This window comes from Saccostrea echinata, unplaced genomic scaffold (genome assembly GCF_033153115.1).
Source record: "Saccostrea echinata isolate AGI-Se365-2 ecotype Australia unplaced genomic scaffold, CSIRO_AGI_Sech_v1 ptg000001l, whole genome shotgun sequence".
Taxonomy (NCBI): Eukaryota; Metazoa; Mollusca; class Bivalvia; order Ostreida; family Ostreidae; genus Saccostrea; species Saccostrea echinata.
The window spans coordinates 4,178,221-4,202,302 of NW_026889750.1; the positions used below are offsets into that span (position 1 = coordinate 4,178,221).

Genomic DNA, 24,082 nt, shown 5'->3' on the forward strand with positions numbered 1-24,082 from the left:
CTTGATTTTAACCATCGGACGTTTAATAAAGATAAAATCTTCTACCGCAGCGCCTCTTACTTTTAGACTTGCAAGCATATGGTACATCGATCCGCGCCTTCAAAAGCGTTTAAACTTTTCACGTGACATGAATCACGTGAGAGTTAGTAAAGACACCGGATATCAGTAAAGTGAAAGTAAAGTAAGTCTGTTTAGTGAATTAATGCTGAACATGGCATGATGTGTAGGTGCACGACACAGTTTTTTGGACATTATTTCTATTAAAAACACTTGTCAAGCGTATCAAATATGAAAGTGCAAAATGATGAGAACACTTCTAGCGAGGAAGAGCAACCACTTCTGCAGAATAAGGAGAAATATAAAACGTACAAAAGGCGGTGGTACGTGCTTCTTGTTTTCAGTGTGGCCTCTTTTCTGCAAGCCGCTGTATGGAACACATGGGGACCTATTACCCAGTCCGCCGAAGTGGTGTTTGGATGGAAGGACAGTCAGATTGGAATGTTTCCCAACTTAGGAAACATTGCATACATAATCACCGTTTTTCCAGCTTGCTATTTCATGGATACTAAAGGTATAACATTGCGTTTAGGAATCTTTTTCTGTAGAGTAAACAGTTAAGGATTGGTGTGTTTCTGTTTTCACTTTTCATGGACTTAAAGATTTCTTGCGATATGTGAACATTATTATAATTACCTAAGAGCTTTCTCCTATTCTACTTCTTTTCTGGTCCTTTAATTTTACTAATTATATGTCTATATCAAATAGGCAATTGCTAAAATACTGGGAACTATTTAACAGACACTCAAGTGTTGAACTTCATAGTATAAATGATTTATGGAGCTTATATCCATATTTTTTGGCATCGATGAATTTTGCATTAGGTATATTAAAAAAATGATTGTTGAATTGTAGCTATTTTTGGCTAAAATAGCGACCAAAATTGCTCAAGCAATTGCGACTTTAGATCAACACGAAGTCATTTCTTTCTATTCTGTATTTATATTTTACTCTTGAGTGTCTACTTTGTGATTTATACAAGTGGATCAATGTATATTTAAGAAAAAAAAGATTGTTTAGCAAAGATTAGCACACTTATTTTTCTAAATACAAAGTTGCGATTATGAGTCAGCCAGTTTAATTTGTAATGGGTAAAAAAGTTGTCGAAGCAAATCTTCATTCGATATTGTATCCTCAAGTACGACAATTTTTTAAGCGGAAAAAGCTACTGACAAAATAAGTTGATGTTACCAGGATTTCAAGAACGCCGTCTAAAGTTAGCTTTTCAATAATTATACGGTCGGAATAATGATTTTGTTTGTAACCTATCGTTGGATCGTGTTTTTTCTTACATGTTTGATACCATTTGTTAAGACATTGTTTTATAGTAACATTGACTATGAGGGTACTCCGTATACATGATCAATACAAACAGCGTGACAGGGGATGCTTACTCCTCCTAGGCACATGATCCAACTCTGACGTTCCAAGGGTCCTTTTTTGTTCACCATTCAATTTGTTTACTCTATTTATGAACACTATCCGTCTTCACATTTAACATTCAATAAAGTTTAACCAATTATTATTAAAGATGAAACCATCATATTAGAAATCTATCTTAATTTAGATAAAAAGTTGTTAAGTGTGTATTACATGTTCTTATATGTTGCAGGTTTACGAATTTCCATTTTAGCCTGCACGGTTTTATTGTTGATTGGCACTGGACTCAGGTGTATAACCTATGAACCTAAATATGCCACCTGGTGGGTATTTTGAACATAATTGCTAACATAGTAAGCCTTTGGTATACATGAAACATTCATCAATTTTCAATCTTTTCTGTGTGAATTATACGTTATTGTATAAGGATAATTCCGAACTTAAGCAAAAAGAGGAAGTTGTCGTTGCACGGTAAGAGATTAATCGTGTAAGCATACATATATTTAACTTAAGTAAAAAGAGGGAAGTTTTTTTTCGTTTTACGGTTAAAGAAATAAGTACTCTATGTATTATATAGCTAAAGGGTCACCTTTTTGGAAAAAAGAATATAAATTACGAGAAAACATGAAATATGAAGATAACGAACAGTATCCAATCTCGAAAGTCCAATAAAACGATACAAATTTGGAGCAGAGCAAACACGGACCTCACAATTTAGAGGTGGGATCAGGTGCCATGGAGGATTGAGCATCACCTGCCGCCCGGTCACACCCGCCTTGTGTTTCTTGTCATGATCGGAAAAAAAAAGAAAAATCCGTAGACAGTTCAGTGTATAACTAATGGCCTAACAATCAGTAAACGTCAGTCAGCATTTGACTCAATGATAGGTTGTATGTGCTGACAAGGTCATTGTATCTACCGTAAAACTTGCGAAGTGGTGACTTCAAATAAGACTGTTGATATCCTTGTTTCATCAACTTGTTTGTCAATAGCTTGCGTCGTTTTAGAAATTGTTCATACGTAGAGCATGCTCTTGCGTATCGAATCAACTGAGAGACATAAACCCCATATGCAGGTGATAAGGGTATATTGCTACATAAGTAAGGGAAGTTGACGATTGAAAAGTTGAAGTCATCACGTTTATCATGAAGCTTTGTTGTTAGGTTACCATTAACGTCTTTTTCTAGTAAAATATCTCAATATGAAACAGATGTGTCAGAATCTGTGGTATCTTTTATTTCAAGCTCACTGGGATATATCGAGTCGACATATAATGAAAGTAATTATTGTTAATTGAAAATACGTCGTCGATATATCGAAATGTCGAGTTGAAAGCCACAGCAAGTGTTTTCTGCTTCTCATGTAGAAGTTTTTGAATAAATCCTGCTTCATATGAATACAAAAAACAGGTCTGCTAATAACGGGGCGCAATTGGTACCAATGGGAATTCCAACAGATTGTTGGAAGACCTGATCTCCAAAAACTACATAGATATTGTCAATCAGAAACTCAAGCATCTTTTTAATATCAACTTCATACAGCCAGAGTGCTTTTTAACAAAATAATTTTGTAAATGACCAATGACAAGGTAAGTACATTTACGAGTTCCATTTTTATTGAAAAAAGCAGCTGTCTATGATGTCTATGATTTTAAGTTATAGATTCTTGGTATAAAAAAATAAATAAATTGCTTAAATGTTGTTACCGGTATGTCACTTATGTGTTATAGTGTAAATATTTTAGTAGTCGATCTGCAGTATGTGAGGAATACAGTCTCGGATATACTTAGAGTAGTAAGATTATATTGAATGTAAAATAATTTAGAGTGTAAACGATACAGGTCTGTTCAATGCAGTGTCATCAAATGTTACTAATTTCTCTGTGGCGTTTAGCATGGGCCTAACGTTAACAAAATTAATAATTGTTTTCTTCAAGTTGACAATTACAACTGAGGGGAAAACTATCAGATATTGCAGAAACAAGTACATGTATATGCACCAGTTTTTGATCTGTATGATCTACATATGTAACAGCAAACTTTTGTTGGATCCTTAGGACGTTATTTAATACAATGCACGAATAGTTTGTACTTAAATGCATTTTATTAGGTCACCTGAGTCACTCAGGTGACCTATTGCTATCTGTTTTTGTCCGTCGTCGTGCGTCGTGCGTCGTCCGTCGTGCGTTAACTTTTGAACATTTTTAACTTCTTCTCTAGAACCGCTCAACCAATTTCAACCAAATTTGGTATATAGCATCTATGGGTGAAGGGGAACAAAAATTGTGAATTTCATGGTCCCTGCCCCCCCGGGGCCTGAGGGGTGGGGCTAAAACCACCAAAAATAATGCAATCTTTAAAAATCTTCTTCTTTACTCCCGGACATGAAGCAGTCAAACTGTTGGCATCATTGTAATAAGCATTGAGCCCTCTACCAAAATTGTGAAATTCATGGCCCCAGGGTCAGGGGTTCTGGCCCCAGGGTGGGGCTATATAGATCATATAGTGAAAGTGCATAAATTCTTTGAAAATCTTCTTCTCTGCTCCTGGGTATTAAATAAAGTTACTAAGTACATAGTTATGATGAGCAAGAGTGCCTCTTCCAAAATTGTGAAATTCATGGTCCCAGGGTCAGGGGTTCTGGTGTTAGGGCGGGGCTGTATTGATTATATAGTGAAAATGCATTAATTCTTTGAAAATCTTCTTCTCTGCTCCTGGGTATTAAATAAAGGAACTAAGTACATAGTTATGATGAGCAAGAGTGCCTCTTCCAAAATTGTGAAATTCATGGCCCTAGGGTCAGGGGTTCTGGCCCCAGGGTGGGGCTATATAGATCATATAGTGAAAGTGCATAAATTCTTTGAAAATCTTCTTCTCTGCTCCTGGGTATTAAATAAAGGAACTAAGTACATAGTTATGATGAGCAAGAGTGCCTCTTCCAGAATTGTGAAATTCATGGCCCCAGGGTCAGGGGTTCTGGTGTTAGGGCGGGGCTGTATTGATTATATAGTGAAAATGCATTAATTCTTTGAAAATCTTCTTCTCTGCTCCTGGGTATTAAATAAAGGAACTAAGTACATAGTTATGATGAGCAAGAGTGCCTCTTCCAAAATTGTGAAATTCATGGCCCCAGGGTCAGGGGTTCTGGTGTTAGGGCGGGGCTCTATTGATTATATAGTGAAAATGCATTAATTCTTTGAAAATCTTCTTCTCTGCTCCTGGGTATTAAATAAAGGAACTAAGTACATAGTTATGATGAGCAAGAGTGCCTCTTCCAAAATTGTGAAATTCATGGCCCCAGGGTCAGGGGTTCTGGTGTTAGGGCGGGGCTCTATAAATTATATAGTGAAAAAGCATTAATTCTTTGAATATCTTCTTCTTTGCTCCTGGGTTTTTAATAAAGTAACTAAGTACATAGTTATGATGAGGAGGTGGGCCTCTTCCAGAATTGTGAAAGCCATGGCCCCTGGGTCAGGGGTTCTGGTGTTAGGGCGGGGCTCTATTGATTATATAGTGAAAATGCTTTAATTTTTTGAAAATCTTCTTCTCTGCTCCTGGGTATTATTTAAACAAACTAAGTGCATGATTATGATGCATAAGGATGCCTTTTCAAAAATTGTGAATTTCATGGCCCCAGGGTCAGGGGTTCTGGTGTTAGGGTGGGGCTGTATTGATTATATAGTGAAAATGCATTAATTCTTTGAAAATCTTCTTCTCTGCTACTGGAGACTATTTAAACGCATAGGGATGCCTTTTCAAAAATTGTGAATTTCATGGCCCCAGGGTCAGGGGTTCTGGTGTTAGGGCGGGGCTCTATTGATTATATAGTGAAAATGCATTGATTCTTTGAAAAACTTCTTCTCTGCTACTGGAGATTATTTAAACAAACTAAGTGCATGATTATGATAGACAAGGATGCCTCTTCCAAAATTTTTGAATATATGGCCTCAGTTTTTGGGGTTCTTGAGGAGGGGGGGGGGGGCTAGGGCAACAATGCTTCATCTATCAGTGTATTTAACTTCTAAATTGTTGTATTATACTCAGGTGACCGTTAAGGCCCTTGGGCCTCTTGTTTCCTTATGAAGTATCAAATTTAAAACTTGAAATTGACTGCAAGAAATTGAAAGCGTTTATGTTGAAAAACGATTTATCCCCTTCGGACATGGCTAAAATACTCTATATTCAGTAGGAAAATATCTTTATATACCACAGAATACCTTAATTATCGTGCAATTCAGGGTAAAAAGGCCAAATAACTCAGAAGAAATCCAATTTACAACATGTTCTTATAAATTTGCACCAACCTTTACGTTGCAATGTCTCCTTTTTCTATCAGAAACATGGTTTATTTTACTTTTTAATTTTCAAACTATAAATATTTTTAAATCAGTCATGCTTGCTTGTATTTTGAATTTTTCAGGCTGAGTAATTTATGTGCTGTTTTGAATGGAATTTCTGGAACAGTGCCATGTGCTGCGCCTGCGCAGGTTGCCAACACGTGGTTTCCTCCTCATCAGAGGACTAGCGCCACAGCAGTCGTTTCAGTGTTCAATTACGTCGGAATTGCTTTGGCATTTGTTATAGGTATTAATCATCATTTTCCAGAATTTTACTATAAAACATCTACATGAAATATTAATATATCCCCCCCCCCCCAATTTTACATAGGTGTTATGTAAGACATTGTGTAATTAGAATAATCCAACTTTGTCCCGGGACAGGCCCTCACCACAGTTAAAATGCCTCCGATACATCTGGGGATTTTACAAAAGAACTTACGACTAAGACCACAAACTTAAGCTGAGTGTAAAATTTTGCAAAATTAATGATTCTGTTTAAAATTGCTAGCGTAAAAATATCTTACTGCATTCCTTTTGTAAAGATAAAAACCATTTTCAATATACTGTAAATTAAAAAGTTATAAGCAGAATTAAATTTGGTCCTGGTCATAAGTTCTTTTGTAAAACGTGCCCCTGCAATGTAAGAGAAATTGCAGTATCGCTCCAAAAGAATATTAGAGAAAACAAATGATGTTGCATTGATAGAACATTCTATAAATGTTACGATGTAAGCATTCATAAAGTCTCTTTTTGTATTTTAGGTCCCCAGCTTGTATCATCACCAACATACAAAAATGAAACTCATATCCAAAATAATACTCGTATACTAAGCAGGTACATTATGCCATAGCAAAATGATTCGTTTAAGAATATAGACATAATATACAATAACAAACTTTCATGTCCTTCAAAAGATTGGATGTTTTAAGGGGTTTTTTTTTACCAATAAGAGAAATGGAATGTTACATACTTTCAGATTAACAGAAGATCTATATATACCTACACATGTCAATCAAAGAAATATTACAAATTCCTCTGAAGGTAATATATATATATATATATATATAGAGAGAGAGAGAGAGAGAGAGAGAGAGAGCTTCACTATATAACAACTTGAATGGATTTGAATAAATGAGTATTTCTTTTGTTACAGTTTTGGTCAACTTTAAGCATATCCAGCAGGACATCATGTATCTTATGTATTACGGTAAGTGGTTTGAGATACACACAAACAGAATAGAGATCACAATATTTAAATCAGCTAAGTGTTTGTTTATAACGATTTACAAGTGCTATATAACTTTTCCATTATAGAATTTGCCGCCTCTGGACTGTTATTTTTAGGCAGTCTTTTCATCCCATCTAAACCTCCATCACCGCCAAGTGTGTCAGCCTCAACAGAACGAGTAGTCTATAGGCGGGCATTGCTGAATATTGCTCGGTAAGGCCTAGTATACAGTTTGAACTGTACACTGTATAAGATAAGCTATACTTGTAACTGACTCACACGAATATCTGCAATTGCGATTCACGACTCTATCATTCTCTATGGAATGATGATACAACAATCAGATACAATAACAAATACTACCTGAGCTGACTGTAGGAAATTTTTTTCCAGCAGTGATTTGTGAATAAAAGATTTGTGAATAATACTTGAAGGAAGTTTTTTGGTTAGAAGGCAATAAATAAAACCCATTCCATTCCAAAGAAAGATTCTGTGCTTTGAATTAGTACCTGTTTGGTTATATTTTATTTCTGGCCAAGACCGTAGATTGTACAGTTTTTGGCAGGTCTAATGAAACATGCAATACAGAATGTTCAAGAGATGCAATAATAACTTGAAGAACTAAAGTAAAATTTGAACTCGATACAATTTGCAACTTACCTCTTACATAAATGTTTAAGACGAGACAATAGTGAAAAAAAAATCAGTATTCCAATCAAACACATGGTATGGTGTAAACGTAATTATTACATAATTAATCACGTAATTATTCACAGTGAAACTGTGATTTATTTATTGAATAAAAATAATATTCTCTCACAGTATGAAAGGATACCAAAATGATATTCTCTCACAGTGTGAAAGGATATCAAAGTAAGTAAAAAGTAATTTCTGGTCTGTCATAAGATAGAGATAGTAATTAAGCATCTTGATAGAGCTAAAACTGCAAATTTCTTCCCAAATATGTTGCTAAAATCCATGCTATGTAATGTTTTCAATCACACCAGTGCTAAGCTACAATCGACGTCTCAACCGCTCAACTATGACGTCAAGCCTAGTATGACACTGTGTTAAGAAAAGACAGAGGCAAAGGGAAAATCAAAGAAAATGTAATAAACAGAAAATTCAATGTTTTGTAGATGAATACGGAATTTATTTCACTCGTGAGACAGGATTTTTTGATATTTTCACTCGTGCTTCGCACTCGTGAAAATATAAAAAAATCCTGTCCCACTCGTGAAATAAATTCCATATTCATCTACAAAACATTGAATATCCTCTATTTATTCAATATATCTAAGGATAACGGAAGAATATATACAAGTGTTATTGTCAATTTTCAGAGTGAACTATGGTACATGCAAAAATTGCAACAATGTCAAATTTATTTATCACCTTGTCCCCAGTGTTATTACTTTGGAAAGGTGATATCATGACCTAACATCTTTTTCTGTCGAACAACGTTGAATATTCTGTCTGTTGAAATACATAAAGTAAATACATCTTCAATATATCGAAAAGAATTTATCGTTTCCAGAGGGCTGAGTACTATTATAAAACTTTTTTTTTCATTTTTCATCATATAGCATGAAAAATATTACATTTGAGAAGCAAACTTTCAAGTTATTTTTGTATGTTTCTCCTAAAAAAACCAACATTGCAAAATGCAATTAAAAAAGAAAGCAAGGACAATATATATGTAATTATATCAACATATCACATTTCCTCTATGGTTCTCTTTGAACAGGAACAGAGCGGTATGGTTAATAGGGTTAGCTTACGCTCTGCCAGCAGGAGTATATGGGGCATGGGGAACCGTTATTGATGTTGTACTGAACCCTCAGGGCATTGGACAGGTAAAAGGAGGAAAATGGCAAGAGGCATTGTAGTCGTCTGTCTTCCATTTCTCATTCCTAGTCATTCATCTTACATTTCTCTGTGTTCCTTTATGTTATCTGCTTGCATGACGGATACAATTGTTGCAGTCCTTTTATTTTCTCAAGCTTGACATTTGCAATGCATATGCTTTGTCGTATCATTAATTATGTTTTCTGTCCTTTTTCTCTTTTGCTTCTCGAGCACACACATCCAGATAGTGCAGAGAGAAACTTTCAAAAAAATAGATCCCAAATCATAAGTAAAACAAAATGCACCAGAAAGTGAGGCATTTTCATTTTTTTTTGTTATATATTTTTTTTATTTTTACCTGTATTCCTATCGTGCTTTAATTTCCTCATATTGATTTTATTTTTGGTTCATTACTGTTGCATTTTATCCTATCATAGTCTCACCTGTGTATGAGTTCTTTTGTTTGATGTAGACATTTTATTTATTTGCCATCTACCTCCAACTGAGCGTGCTTTTGCTGAGGATTGGACCTTGATTTGTATGGTATTCACATTGTATGGTATTCTATTCGTGTTCTAAAGGAAAACTCCGAGATTAAAGCCACTCTCTAAATACGTGGGCTTCTTTTATTAGCATGTCTTCTTTTGCGAAAGTGATGGCCAGGCTTATATATCAAGACCAATTGTTCATCGAACAATTTCTATGTAGTTGGGAGTAGGGTAGTGGATTATTCATGGTGGGTAGGTCAAGTACAAGTATGTCAAATGGACAGTAGCGCTGGATATTTAGAAAATTATATAGAAAGACATATTTTGTGGTTAAAAGGATAACAAAACTAAAAAAAAAACTGATATACCTAGACGAACTGGGATAACAGTGTTGTGCAGTGTTGCAATGCTGGGCAGCTGTTATCGTCAAGACACAAAAGAAATCTATATAGTGACATGTTCTCAAACGTTGCATAAAAAATTTACAGATACAATTTTCAAATCAAATTATATATTTTCTTGAAGGTTATTCTATAATAAAAAGAGAAAGTAAGAAAGAATAGTTTTACTCATAAAATGTTTCTTGACCATTTGTTTCAGACTGAGGTTGGTTGGATTGGATTTTACTCTATAATGGCTGGTTGTGTGTCAGGTCTAGCCATAGGAAGGTAACAGAAGATATTATTTTACCTCTCTGTCAAAAATCAAATTATACTGAACCAAAAAGAGAGCTGAATTTAAAAATATTTTTAAAATTGAATATCTTTTAGTGGTCTTATTTTTAATCTTATGGCTTGTATAGATTTTCAGATGTCTTCATGCGGCATATGAAACTCTTCCTGTTGGTAATGTTTGGTGTGGCTGGAGGGTCTTTTGTGTGGTTCACCCTCATGTGTGTCAAGGTCATACCATTCTCCACAGGTAAATGTTAATAAGAATTTGTACACAATTTCTACGGTATTTCCCTTAATACCCTAGAAATCTGAATTAAAAAATCAAAGCTAAATATCAAGGATGGATTTGTTTTGTGTGTAGGTACCTCTATTATTGGGCCTCTTACATTATATAATGGTTTTCAGAGGTTCGGCTTGCTTGGCTCTACGACAAAGAGCTAAATGTTATCTATTTTTCTCTGCTGCCCAAAAAGCACGCTCATATTTCGTTATCCATCATCAAAGTTATCTTCTTTTTCGTCAAAATGTTTAAGATCTAGTAAATGAGTTTAGACTATCTTCTTGGTGCTAGATTCATTATGACGTCATAACTGATTTAAACTTAATTTTTCTTGTACTTTACGGCTTCAATAGAATTATGTAGAAAATAAAGCACTTTCATGGAATTCAATTTGAAATCATGTCAAATGTAATACCCTTATTCCGTTTAATATCATTTTAAAGAAGAGATCAAGAAGATATGAAAAACCGTTTTCCGAGAGACTGTAGGCAATATAGATACATTTCCTTTGTCTGCGATGAAAAAAAACTCCCATATTTATTCCAGACTTTCTTCATTTTTTATTGAAAAATGGGCAGTTTATAATATGTTTTTTCCGATGAGTTTACCCCAAATTATATCCGGATACACCTTATTTTACCAAGCTATATGCGTAAAGGATCATTAAAAGAATGTGTATTCTGAAAGTGCATAATGTTTTGATGTATTTGTATTTTAGCACAAGTGTACACCTCTACTATCCTAGGGGGAATGTTTCTTAGCGGTACCGTTCCTCTTTTCTATGAATTGGGGGCGGAGTCCACTTTCCCCGTGTCAGAGGGAGTAACGGGTGGATTTCTTACGTGGCTCAACAACTTGTTTGGAATTCTCTTTTTCTTTATGCTACAAATACCAGATATAGGTAGGTGTTAAAACGAGTATAAAGTTGAATTTTACGGGGTTTTTTTTTCCAATGTGCTGATGATCGAAAAAATATATTTCAAACTTGTGCTTATATTTGAAAACCGTAAAATTTTAGATATTCTTTCAGTGCTTAATCCATTAAATAAGTACAATAGTAATTATAACTCAGTTGCTTAAGAATTGAAGGATATGCCTTTTTTTCTATGCACCTTTAAAGAAATATTCTTTACATCTGGTGTTTTTAGGCACAGATTGGATGAACTGGACTTTGGTGGGCAGTGTTGGTGTAGGATTAGCTTTCCTGTTTGTTGTCCCTGAGCGGTACACTAGGACTGATATAGATATCTGTGTAAACAAAACAGAGACTAGTCGCCCAGAATCAACGATAGTTGTCAGGCAGAATTTATACCAGACTTAATAGTCGAAATGGAGTGTTACGAAAGCTTATTTTATTCTTGAACGCACAATGCATAGACTAATCTTTTTTTATATGAATATCATAAGGATTTGTAAGGAGAGAAAATACCTCATCTTGCTAAATTGTGATAATACTTTACTTGTAATCTCATTTTTAATACTTAAACACTTGTGTTTTGATTTTGTAAAGACGAAGTTACATGATACCCATTGTCTTTGCAATTTCTCTAACGATTACTATGTTTACTACACAGATAGAACATGGTTAGAAAAAGATACAAATCTCTGTTTTTCTATTACTAGATTAAAGGTTAGACCAATTCGCAAATTTTCATAGCTTGTGATTGGTCATCTACAAAATTACTTTAATAAGTTAACGTTAATAATCATTCTGATTTTACATACAAGTACTCTGAAGTTGCTATTAAAAAGATTCTGGAGTTCCTCATTGACAATATCTATATACATGGCTCTGATCCTTCGACGTATTTGGCTCCAGTCTTTGGCACCCTTTTTCAGCTCTTCCAAATCTTTTTTATTTCAATATTTTGGATTTCCAGCGATTCGGCTTGTGCATCACTGAAGAGACATAATTTGTCGAAATGCGCATCTGGTGCATCAAAATTGGTACCATATATGATTTACATTATGACCCCTGGGTCGAGACCTCTGCTGTTGGACTGTTAGTCCCTGAGGGTCTCTACAGCCCAGTAACTTAGTACTTCGGGACTAGCTTGAAAATACGGATATATATTTAATTGCTGTGGTAAAATTTAGAAATTTATTTCAAAATCTCCCTCAAGCATAGCTCTGATCCTTCGACGTTTTTAGCTCCAGTCTTTGGCACCTTTTTTCTGCTCTTCCAAGTCTTTTTTATTTAAATATTTTGGATTTCCAAAGTTTCGGCTTGAGCATCACTGAAGAGACATCAAAATTGGTACCGAATATGATTTTCATGTAGTCTTTGAAGACCAGGTCTTCCAAGAATCTGTTGAAATTATTGTGCCCCTTTATTAGCTTACCTACTTTTTGTATTCCTATGAAGCAGGATTTAGAAACTTCTACATTAGATTAAGAAAACTCTTGCCGTGGTCTTTATCAATTAAAAATAGTTACTTTCATTCATACATGTATGTCGACTCGATATATCCCAGTGAACTCGGAATTAAAGACACTACAGAATCTGTTTCATATTTGGATGTTTTACTAACGATAGACGATAGCGGTTAACTACAATTGTAACAAATACATTTTATGACAAACGAGATTTCAGCTTAATTTTCGATCGTCAACTTCCTTTATTTATGTAGTAATATTCCAGCATCACCTGTATATGGTGTTCAAGAGCATGCTCAGGGTACGATCAATTTTTAAACCGAGGCAAGCTACTGACAAATAAGTTGATTTTACAAGAATTTCAACAACCTCGTTTAAAGTAACATTTTCGCAAATTCTACGATCGTTATAATGACCTTGTTTGTAAATACAACCTAGCGTTGGGTCGTATTTTGTCAGACATGTTTCATCATTTGTTACAGTGTAGGTCATTGCTTTTATACTCAAATTAACTAAAGAGCACTCCGTATATCTGATCAATACATAGTGCTCACGGCGGACGTGACCAGTCAATAGGGGAAGCTTACTCCTCCTTGGCAGCTGATCCTAAATCTGGTATTTCTTTTCCTGTTTACGACTCGTTTTGTTTACTGAATTTATGAGATTGATCACTGTTCGTTAACTTCACATTATACATGTACATCAAGATTATTGATATTTATATATCTCAACAATTATATAAGACCCAATAACTGGGACTCCTTCTTCTGATAACCTAATTATTTGTACTCACTACTCTAGTTTGAAAAAACTCCACAGGTTTGAGATACACAAGTAAAGGTCAAGGCTAAAACTCTTGTTTTCAGAATAATGTAAGTTCTTCTTAACCTCAGTTTTACTTCACGGAGAAGGAGGGGTTGAAGAAGGACATACGGTTATATATATATATATATGTACAATGTGGTGTGACTTCTTGAAAAAATCAAGGTTAAGTGCATTGATACTTTGGTCATAACTTTTATTCGATTTTGAGTTCTGAGTTTTCTTAGAAAAATTGAGTTTTTCTCACCAAACTGTGCCACCAAATTAATTTTTTCTCAAACTCGGATTTATCTTTTGAGTTTTTTCTTAAATCTGAGATTTTTCTCAAATCTGTAATTTCTCTGAAGCGTGCGTACCACCAACGTTTTTTTTTCAACTGAGAAAAAATCTGATTTCTCAGAAAATCTTGAGATTGGTATACAGTAGACTCAAATAAAATCGCAGAGAATCTATTTATAGTAAAATGGTCGCAAATCGTATGACAATGCACACTTAACTCCAGGAATACACGAAGTTAAGGTACAAGCACAGATAGCATGTTAATTTCTCCTAAAACTAGATCATCCTGTGATATGCATTATTTACGAAGAGGGTGGGGGTATTTCTTCCGGGTGAAGTGCCGGTTCGTTGAATCTTGTCTCATCAAGTTACTTTCCTCGAACTTTCTGAGGGCAAACGGATTTTTTTTTTATTAGAATGTGTTTCTCCGTCATGCTATGGTGGATAGCTGTATCTACACTTATTTAAGTGGAATTCATATTTTGACGATTTTGGCAAGCCTCTGCACGCAAATACATGTATATGACTTTATTAAAAACTATATACAGAATTGCTTCTTATGCTGATTTTTAAGCATCAAATCACAGAGGCCGGTAACATACGATGCAGGATTTTTCGTGATCATCGCGATGAATAAAGCATCTCGTGATTATCGCGATGAATCAAGCATCTCGTGATTATCGCGATGAATCAATGCAAGCCTCATATATATGCGGCCCCAGTGATTTGCACCAAATATTGAGAATTCGCTAAATAAGTACATGTGCAGTCTTTCGTATATTGACCTTTCATGTTGCTAACTACAAGTACTTGTACAATGTTACATAAAGCAGTTTTCCAGATGTAAGGTGTAAACTCAAAAAAACTTTTTAACCTTACATGCTTTGTGAACTAATTACATGCACATTTAGGAAATAAAGATATTGCTACTAATTAAAGGGGCAAACAAATAATATGAAGACTTTTAGAATTGTATTTATGTTTTCATATTAATAGTTAAAGTATTTACTCCCCCTTTTTGCACGAATAACAACCGTTAAGCATTTAGCGTAATTAGGCATGTTGCAAACTAAGTTTTCACAGATTTTTTTTTTCGGATATTGAGCATGTTCTCGCTAAGAGTGGTTTCCATATATCTTTAATTTAGTCAGTTATTAGCATGCTTTGAATAAGGTCATCTTTATATTTGACCCCAAACGTTTTAATTTGGGTTTGAATCTGGACTGTTCCAAGAAAACGAAAGTTTAGAAACTTCGTTTCGTTTGAGAAACTGCCCTGTGCCTTCTGAGCAATGGCATGTCGATACATAATACATGCAAATTGTTTTGTGTGGAATACTAAAAAAGCTGGTACTAACATCTTTTAGTATCTTCTGATGTGTAAAACAAAGTTCCTCGAACGCACTGTATTTTTCTACATTAACGCATCCGGGAATTGGAACTCGGTCAACCTAAAGCAATTCCGGAGAATTTCAGCGTGGAATGCGAAGGAATTTGGTCAAAAACATGCCAACAGCTAAAAAGAAAGACATGTGGAAGATATTTCAGCAAGTACTCAGTATTCCATTCAAAACACGTTTTGTGAAAACTTAAGTTAATAACAAGCCTAATTGTATTAAGGCTGTTACTCGTGCAAAAAAGGGAGCAACTATATCAGTACTGCAAAGTAAATTATCAATCAGGAATATCAAAACTATACTAAAGCACCGAAATTCATCATACCCTTTTGATTGCAATATATTCATTTCCAAAATACATTTAATTCCCCTTTGTCGAGTTTCTATATTCAGGGGCCTATATATACATGTAGGCCCCTGCTATATCTGCCACTCGCACATTTGCGCTGTTGGGTTAAAAAGATTATTTGAGCTGTACATGTGCCAGTCGCTGTCCAATAAGTTCTCTAACTTATTGGACAAGATGGGATACAAAGCAGCAAAGCACAGGATTTACTGAACAACATGACAAAACAAAATATAACAATAATGTAAGAATAACTATTTTAATATATAAAATGTAACAAAATATTTAATATACAATTAATGTATATTTTCAATAACTTAAGAATTTGAATACCCATTAAAATATCTCATTAATAAATATTGCAAGTCAATAACAAATGCCCAAAGAACAAAATGTTCTTTTTTAAAATTTGAATTGGTACAACATAAAATATTGAGCATTTAGAGCAGCATTGGGACTAAAATATTTTTTAACATTCCTGAGAAATTTGACTATCTTATATATTTATATTTTCATACATGTAATTCTTTGACCATTCTTGTAAAATATAAAGTTTACACTGTGTTTAAGATTTAAAGTGAAAACATTACTAGTCTCTTGTAATGTTTTACTTCCACTTATTTTAAAATATTTTCCCATTCAAGATGGTTTGAAAGACCAGTAAAGCCAAATTAAGGTAGTAAAATTGAGATGTCCTGGTCATGTTTCTCGGGCAAAAACAGTAGATAAATTCTATTAAATCTTACAAATATTTTGAAGTAGAGTAAAAAAAAAAAATAGGGGTTTTGCTGGATTGTAAGAGTGAAAAGAAAAAAAAATCTCATTTTCAATCTCCAATGACCAGGAAAGTAGTTTTAAATTAAGCTTGCTTCTTGTCGGAAAATTACCAAAAACTGTCAAATTTTTTTGTTCAAAGTATATATCCTCTTTTTGGTTGCAACCTATCTTTTTTTTAAGGCATTTCAATAATTAATCTTCATTGCTTCAGATAAGAACAAATGATACTCCAAAGCTATTTTACTTTTCTAAGAATGAATACATGTAGAAGCTTATCAAGTGGTTATACATATATGAGTAGATGAGATCAAATGTGTATAATATCAACATGATACATGTAGATACTGACCTTATAAATAGGACCAAAATATCCCAGCAACAGTCAACATACTTTAAAAGTTGAGTAAACAATCTTAAAACTGGAATAAATCTGAAGGACATATGCAACATAGTTTTGAATTTTATATTCTTATTCCATGTTTAATTTCAGAGTTCTAATATTTGAAGGACATTCGTGCGATTTTATGATGCCTGGAAATGTTGTACACCTTTTCTGAATCAAATTTTAGGGAAATACCAGCTAAAACTATTTTCTGCTAATTTTTCTTTCGAAAAAAATAAAAGGATTTTCATCATTTGATATTTGTTCAAAACTCCTGGCTATGTATGCTGCTTTTTTTCTAAGAACATAAGATTGTATTATGATTTTGAATTAAGTATATTTTGGAAAATTATCGATGGGAAAGGTACACTGTAAAGTTCATGTGCATGAACATTGCATATGACCTTAAACTATATTTTAAAATCGTCCAGATTGAAAATCTATAAAGACAACTCTCTCTCTCTCTCACCAAATTCATCATTATATATTTTCATACACAGTTTGTCTGACTATTATCGTGGTTTCTGGGTGATCAGTTTCTGCTTTGTCTACACAGATATCGATATCAGTCCTGGTGTACCGCTCAGGGAAGACAAATAGGAAGGCCAATCCTATAGCGACACTGCCCACCAAAGTCCAGTTCATCCAGTCTGTGCCTAAAAATAATATTTAAGATTTCCCTTAATAGCACCAGTGGATAAATACCTTACTTTTATTTTAAATTAAATAAATATTGGTAAGACAAAATCCAATTTTATATACATTGAGCAAATCTGATTTCCAATCAAACAAGGTCATAACTGCTGAAATTCAATTTGCAAGAGAATCTTTTTAAAAAACACTTGTTTAGTTTTTTAGCTACATTCATGATCAGATTCATGCAATCTAATTAAAATTAGATGTTCCGAATCCGCTACCGCTTGAGAAGCGGTAGCAGATTCGGAACATCTAATTTTAATTAGATTGAGATTCATGGAACATGTAATCAAAAAATAACTACATACATACTGTATAATGTAAAAAGTTTATTCCAAGCTTATTTTGACACCCACCTATACCAGGTATTTGTAGCATGAACAAGAAAAGAATTCCAAACATGTTGTTGAGCCACGTCAGAAAACCCCCAATCACTCCCTCTGACACAGGAAAAGCTGACTCTGCCCCCAGTTCATAAAACAGGGGGATAGCACCATTAAGAAACATCCCTCCCATGATGTTTGAGATATATACTTGTACTGAAATGTATGAAGATGTACATCGTACTTTAAAGCAATATTTTGTATGTGTATTGGTTCTAGCAAAATTCATATGTTGTTGAAGAGATTGTGACAAATTAGCTTAGCTTGGCTACAATGATGCGATCTTAATTGTAACTCCCAAGATGTTCAAAATTAACATAACAAGATAAGATGGTAATACAAGAAGTAAAGAGATTGGTGTGGACAATTTTTTTCATAATGCCCGTAAGCCTGTATGCTACATAATTGTTTTGAATACTGTTTGAAAATTATAGTAAGGTATCAAATATATATGACAAAACTTACAGGAAGCATAAGTCATTATTCTGTTAGTTTATAGAGAATACTGTAATGCAATAAATTTTGAATATGCTGAAATAGAATACTAAAATATGTGTATGTATATATACAGTTTATCAAGATTAATATGAAAACACACTTACAGCATTGCAGCTTCTGTTAAGAGGTGTGTTAATTGTAAATATTTGTTCAAATCAACACTGAAAACAGTTTTATTTAAATCTAAATACTAAAATACAAGTATTTGCACCAAGTGCATTAAAAAAATGATTTCCCCATTTTAAATTTATCTGCCATACAATACCTGTGGAGAGTGGTATGACCTTGACACACATGAGTGTGAACCACACAAAAGATCCTCCCGCCACACCAAACATTACCAGGAGGAAGAGCTTCATATGCCGCATGAAGACATCTGAAAATCTGTAAACAATTTTAAAAATATGTTAAAGTTATTCTCCTCAGATCAGCATTGTATAATAAAACTAAAGAAAATACAATCGAGTCATTTACCTTCCTATAGCTAGACCTGACACACAACCAGCCATTATAGAGTAAAATCCAATCCAGCCAACCTCAGTCTGAAACAAATATTTTAATTGGCACATGTACCTTATAATGGGTTATTTCAATTACCAGCAAATTTTACAGGTATCACTTGAAAAATCTTACAATGCAACTTCAGTTTGTTCTTTATTACTAGGGGTTTTTTTTTTTGGGGGGGGGGGGGATATTCAGGTTAATTCACTAAAATATTCAAAAATCTATGCTAAAAACTAAATAGCTCTAAGCTCTTACCACACTTAACATTTTAACTTACATACCTGAATCAATTCAAACATAATGAGATTTATATTCATTATTACACAGTACATCCATGATCAAATTCATGTAACTTTGAATCATATTGGTTTTGGTTTGTTTTTTTTTTGCCAAAAAGTATTACCAATAAGTGTAATTATATATACATGTACTTTGAAAACATTCTCTTTTATTAATGTATGTTTATTTTGGTAATTTTTACCTGTTCAATTCCTACAGGTTTCAATATGACATCAATGACTGCTCCCCACACCCCATATACCCCCGCTGGCAAAGCATAGGCCAGTCCTATTAACCATACCGCTCTGTTTCTGTTGAAAAATTATCAAACGGAAATATAATCATGACCTTTCCATCATCATTTGCAATTAGTATCAACAAAAATCCAGATATTAAATAATTTATGTTAATATTAACCATTATTAAGCGGAGTATTAAGATTTTTTTGCAGACTCACTAAATTTAATTCAAAATAAAAGCATTTTCATTCAATCACTTAAAGATTTACAAGTACAACTTACCGACCAATAGTCAACAATGCCTTTTTATACTCGACACGTTGTGTTGAGGCTGAAATACTTGGTGGAGTAGGGGGTTTTGATGGCATCGTAAGACTACATAAAAATAACAGCCCAACTGCAGCAAACTCTAGAATTATTGAAACAACTTTATGAATGATCAACAGTGTTAAAACAGAATATTTTGACAAAATTATTAAAACTTGCTTGTTTTTTAAGGACAGGCAGTTTGTATGACTTAAATATAATTTTTGACTCTTTTCATCTAAAGTATTTTAAATTGAACATTCATGATAACAAAAGTACAGTGATAATCATTACAAGTAATTGAAATCACATCCATCCATAAGTTTTTTGGGGAGATATATTTTCTATATCCTATATGTTTATAGATCTTTTCATCTTGTTCTCAAAAACCTCATAACTTGTTTTCAGTCTAGAAGCAAATTACCGATAGCAATACAATTACTTTTTTTAGTCCTACATGTATGAAAATACATTGTATCTTTCTGGTATGTGAAAAATTGCTCTTAGCAAGGCAATACTTTTTAGGCCTATATACACAAATAAGACATTGTGCTTTATCACTATATTTTATCTTTCTGTTTAATAAAATACATTCATGATTTATCTCAACTCACCATAATACATAAGGTACAATATGTCGTGGCGGATCTGGGTAAAATTAATCAAAACTGCAAATAGAGAATTTAAAAAAAAATTATTTTAAGCTAATTCTAATTTCTGTGATTCAGTAAGTTTCTGTGCACATTCTAAAAAAAATTATAATAATTATTATATATAATACTTTATTGCCATTATGAAGGTTTTTGTGCATGTATTACCTAGAGATGAATTTGACACATTTCTTAAGCTGTGTGAAATTTGTAAATCTTGATCTAGTGCCAATCTAAAATAAGAAAAAAAATCAAGTGCCATTCAATGTACAAAATTATCATAACAGTTTTGAATATTAACCGAGTTGCTATTTAGTTTTCAAGTTAATCATAAATCCAGTTGCTACTTTGTTTTCAAGTTGTCAGATAGCATAGACAATTATTACATCAGAGACCCAAATAACACATTATTCATGTCTATGAATAACATGTAACATGTGTATTTATGTTGCAGCAGTAGATGAAATAAAATTTTTCCTCTATTTTCTGTATAAATCATCTAATTTTCACATTGTCACTTTCTAAACTTGTTTTCTTAGAGAATATTGATAAAATTTGCTGTGTTTCTTCAAAATGGGATGTACTTTTACAATCTTATAATTATATGATTGAAAAATCTAATACAATTACCCCAGTAGTGTAGTCACAAGTTAGAACATGTATATTTAGTTTTGTGTTTTGATGTCAAAATGTAAAAATGACACCAAATATTTAAAAACAGGGGTGTTGCTAAAACACGGAATGGAAAACTTGATATGAGATTTTCTGTTTTCCGTTCCGCTTTCCATTCCGTTTTCCATTCCGCGTTTTAGCAAACCCTTAAAAACAGTAATCATGATATTCCTGTGACACATGTTATTTAATCAAATATGAGATATATTATGAAATAAATAGGGTTATCCAAAAAAATTGTGGAGAATTGCATATTATTCATTTCGACCTGTCTTGGTATGGGTATACATGTAAATGCATGTACATTTATTCCAAAAAATGTTTGCAATAAAAATCCAAGCCAGAATAGTTTGGATTCTATGTTTCAACTTATATTTTAAGTAAAATTCTTAGCTAAAAAGGTGGCATATAGTGCATGCATCAAGATTAACTTAGAAATGAATGTGCACCCCTTCCAACCCCCACATACCCCTACCTCCCCCCCCCAAAAAAAAAAAAAAAACTTGATTCTGGGATACTGATGCAAGAGATACCTGTCATAAAAGTCTAGGTCCCCTTGATTTCATCAAGGTGAGCAAAAAATAACTTCCATCTATGATCTTGAGAATAGAAGTATTTAATGTATAATTTGTACCTGCTAAAAGTAGGTGTATTATTCTGAATATGGGTTACATTTTTATACTTAGGTGATGATACAAGCTGTGGACCTGAAACAGCAAAAACAGTTCATTAAATAATATGTAAATACCCAGAAATATTTAATACACTGCAAAAAATGTTAAACTAGCCTAATTTATACAAAACAAAATTACAAAGATGTCAAATAATTTTAAATTTTGGTGAGTGTTCTTTTTACCTATAACAAAAGCCATAGCTACACCTCCATAGTTGAATATTGAGGCTATGGCGGTAGCCGTCGTCCTCTGATGGGGTGGAAACCAAGTGTTGGCGACCTGTGCTGGTCCCGCAAAAGGCACCGTTCCTGCAATGCCGTTTAAAATAGCGCATATATTCATCATCCTAAAGAAAAGTTAAAAAAAGGAAACAATTATTACTGGATCATCAGACTGATATGAAATTATCCGTCATCAATTATGCCATATCATAATAACTTTTGCTATAATCTGTAATTATGACCCTACCATGTAGCATATTTAGGTTCATACGTTATACATCTGACTCCAGTGCCAATCAACATCAGAACAGTACAGGCCAAAAATGATATACGTAAACCTATTTTACAAAGAGAAAGAGAATATTATTATGTTCTTATAATTATACTACAACATGCTTTTGTCAAACATGAATATTTTGTGTGTTGGGAAGGGGGGGGGGGGGGGGGGCAATACTTCTCTCATTCAAAGTTAACACATGTGGGGTTTTTTTTCCAAATGACAAATGAATTAATTGGTTACTTAATTATTTTTAACATATATATAAAAAAAAAACATATATTTTTTAGTTTGGTTAATATAAGCCTAAAGCAAGCATTTTATATCTATAGATAACACGTATGTAATGACCTTCACAATGAATAGAAACTGACCATTGCACCATTGCATAAAAGTGTTCTATAGATATCTATAGTGTACATGCGTATACATCATGCATGGGTCTAAAGCAAACAAAACATTATACAGGTATTCACAGATACAGTTCACCTGTACTTATAATGGGGGTATGTAAACTTAACTGTCATTCGTTTCCAATATGTGAATTAAATTTTAAAGCATTGTGTACATAGCAGGTACACTGCTTGCTCTCTAATCTTCAACCTTATAAAAGTGATTTTTTTATCAGATACATATAATATGGTTTTATTTTTCTTTAAAGTGCTTCTGTATGGTAGGCATGGAAAATTCATGTGACCTAGTTATTGTATTCTCTTTAGAGAAGTGGACAGTGCTTGTCAACTTCTCCAAAGAGAAAAGATCTTTTGTATATAGTTGCAATTGAGGCACCAGTAGGAATGCATTATATCTCAATAAAAGTTCATTTTACTTTACCGTATATACATGTACATGCTCACCCCCACCCCTGGGACATATCAAGTGTGAAAATACTTAAATGGTACCTGCAAGAAGAGTACTAAAGTACTATACAATGTACATATTTATAAGCCATGATCCAAGATCTGTGATATTGTAGTGACACAGTGTATTTTAATACCTCTAGTATCCATGAAGTAGCAAGCTGGAAAAACGGTGAATATGTAGGCAATGTTTCCCCAGTTAGCTAACATTCCAATCTGACTGTCCTCCCAACCAAACACAACCTCAGCAGACTGGGTTATAGGTCCCCATGTGTTCCATACAGCGGCTTGTAAAAAGCATGCCATACTAAACACGGCCAAGACGTACCACCGCCGTTCATATGTTTGGAATTTCTCCGTCTTTTGAAGAAGCGGTTGCTCTTCTTCGCAAGATGAACTTTCATCGCGTTGTACATATTTTCCATTCTCATGATTTTGTACACCTTTACTTTCACTTACCGACATAATGTGGGAATAGGTATGCGACAGTAATAAATATAAGCCTTATATGTCATAGTGACATCACAGAAGAGGTAGAAAAGGACGGACAATAAAGCCTACTAAGCTTCAACCTTTTCAGCTGTCTGCTCGTTACATAATTGATCAATATTGATGGACTTTGTTTACATCCGATACATTGGAAGACTGTCACATGATCAAAGTCACGTGATCAGTTTTCTTGAGTTAGACAAGTTGAATCTAGAAATATTCGTAATAGATTCAATTTAGCTACGGCGCTTTTTGCCTTTTATCAATTTTATCAAAAAAAATATTTTATACAACCACTTATCTGATCTGATAAGATTTCCACCTATCCAAAAAGTGGAGTTGGGGTGGAGGCTATAAAATAATTTAATTTTTGTAATACAAACATAATGTAAAAGCACTGTGACATACCTGGCCCAGTTCAAATGCTGTTGAACATGACCCACCCTCCCCCCCCCCCCAAGTTTCTTTTTTTTTAAGAGAAAAATTCCTTGTCACGGATTAAAAAGAGTTATGTTTGTTCAGGTCAAAAAACAGTTGTTTGAAGAGAATGTAAAGGCTTGACTCATAAGTTTAAACTGAATATGTTAATAGCGAGCGCAGCGAGCGGCGCGAAGCGCCGCTCGTCACTGCGAGCTCTAACGACAATGCCTGGGCGAAGAGAAA

The 24,082-nt window shown here is 33.7% G+C and overlaps 2 protein-coding genes across 2 annotated transcripts; one reads left to right on the forward strand and one right to left on the reverse strand.

Moving 5' to 3' along the window:
* The first annotated feature begins 215 nt into the window (after positions 1 to 215).
* On the forward strand, positions 216 to 11,894 carry LOC133183599 (solute carrier family 49 member 4 homolog). The gene is made up of 12 exons (XM_061318538.1): positions 216 to 571; positions 1,670 to 1,760; positions 5,856 to 6,019; positions 6,537 to 6,609; positions 6,752 to 6,816; positions 6,929 to 6,982; positions 7,090 to 7,216; positions 8,751 to 8,859; positions 9,940 to 10,007; positions 10,142 to 10,260; positions 11,012 to 11,194; positions 11,442 to 11,894. Exons 1-12 carry the CDS (start codon positions 289 to 291, stop codon positions 11,612 to 11,614), a joined length of 1,509 nt encoding a protein of 502 aa, XP_061174522.1. The 5' UTR covers positions 216 to 288; the 3' UTR covers positions 11,615 to 11,894.
* Positions 11,895 to 15,841: 3,947 nt separating this feature from the next.
* On the reverse strand, positions 15,842 to 23,525 carry LOC133183636 (solute carrier family 49 member 4 homolog). The gene is made up of 12 exons (XM_061318573.1): positions 23,068 to 23,525; positions 22,041 to 22,131; positions 21,755 to 21,918; positions 21,533 to 21,605; positions 20,395 to 20,459; positions 20,191 to 20,244; positions 19,553 to 19,679; positions 19,234 to 19,342; positions 18,723 to 18,790; positions 18,514 to 18,632; positions 17,724 to 17,906; positions 15,842 to 17,327 (listed from the first exon to the last, which is right to left on the reverse strand). Exons 1-12 carry the CDS (start codon positions 23,393 to 23,395, stop codon positions 17,152 to 17,154), a joined length of 1,557 nt encoding a protein of 518 aa, XP_061174557.1. The 5' UTR covers positions 23,396 to 23,525; the 3' UTR covers positions 15,842 to 17,151.
* Positions 23,526 to 24,082: the final 557 nt, after the last annotated feature.

Bases quoted from the DNA above. Each gene is read 5' to 3' on its own strand.
- LOC133183599 (XM_061318538.1), top strand. From the start codon at position 289: ATGAAAGTGCAAAATGATGAGAACACTTCTAGCGAGGAAGAGCAACCA. The intron at 7,217-8,750 runs GTAAGGCCTAGT...CTCTTTGAACAG, and splicing joins GCATTGCTGAATATTGCTCG to GAACAGAGCGGTATGGTTAA. The intron at 8,860-9,939 runs GTAAAAGGAGGA...CATTTGTTTCAG, and splicing joins ACCCTCAGGGCATTGGACAG to ACTGAGGTTGGTTGGATTGG.
- LOC133183636 (XM_061318573.1), bottom strand. From the start codon at position 23,395: ATGTCGGTAAGTGAAAGTAAAGGTGTACAAAATCATGAGAATGGAAAA. The intron at 19,343-19,552 runs GTAAGTTGTACT...ATTTTTCAACAG, and splicing joins GCATTGTTGACTATTGGTCG to AAACAGAGCGGTATGGTTAA. The intron at 17,328-17,723 runs GTGGGTGTCAAA...TATTATTTTTAG, and splicing joins GCTACAAATACCTGGTATAG to GCACAGACTGGATGAACTGG.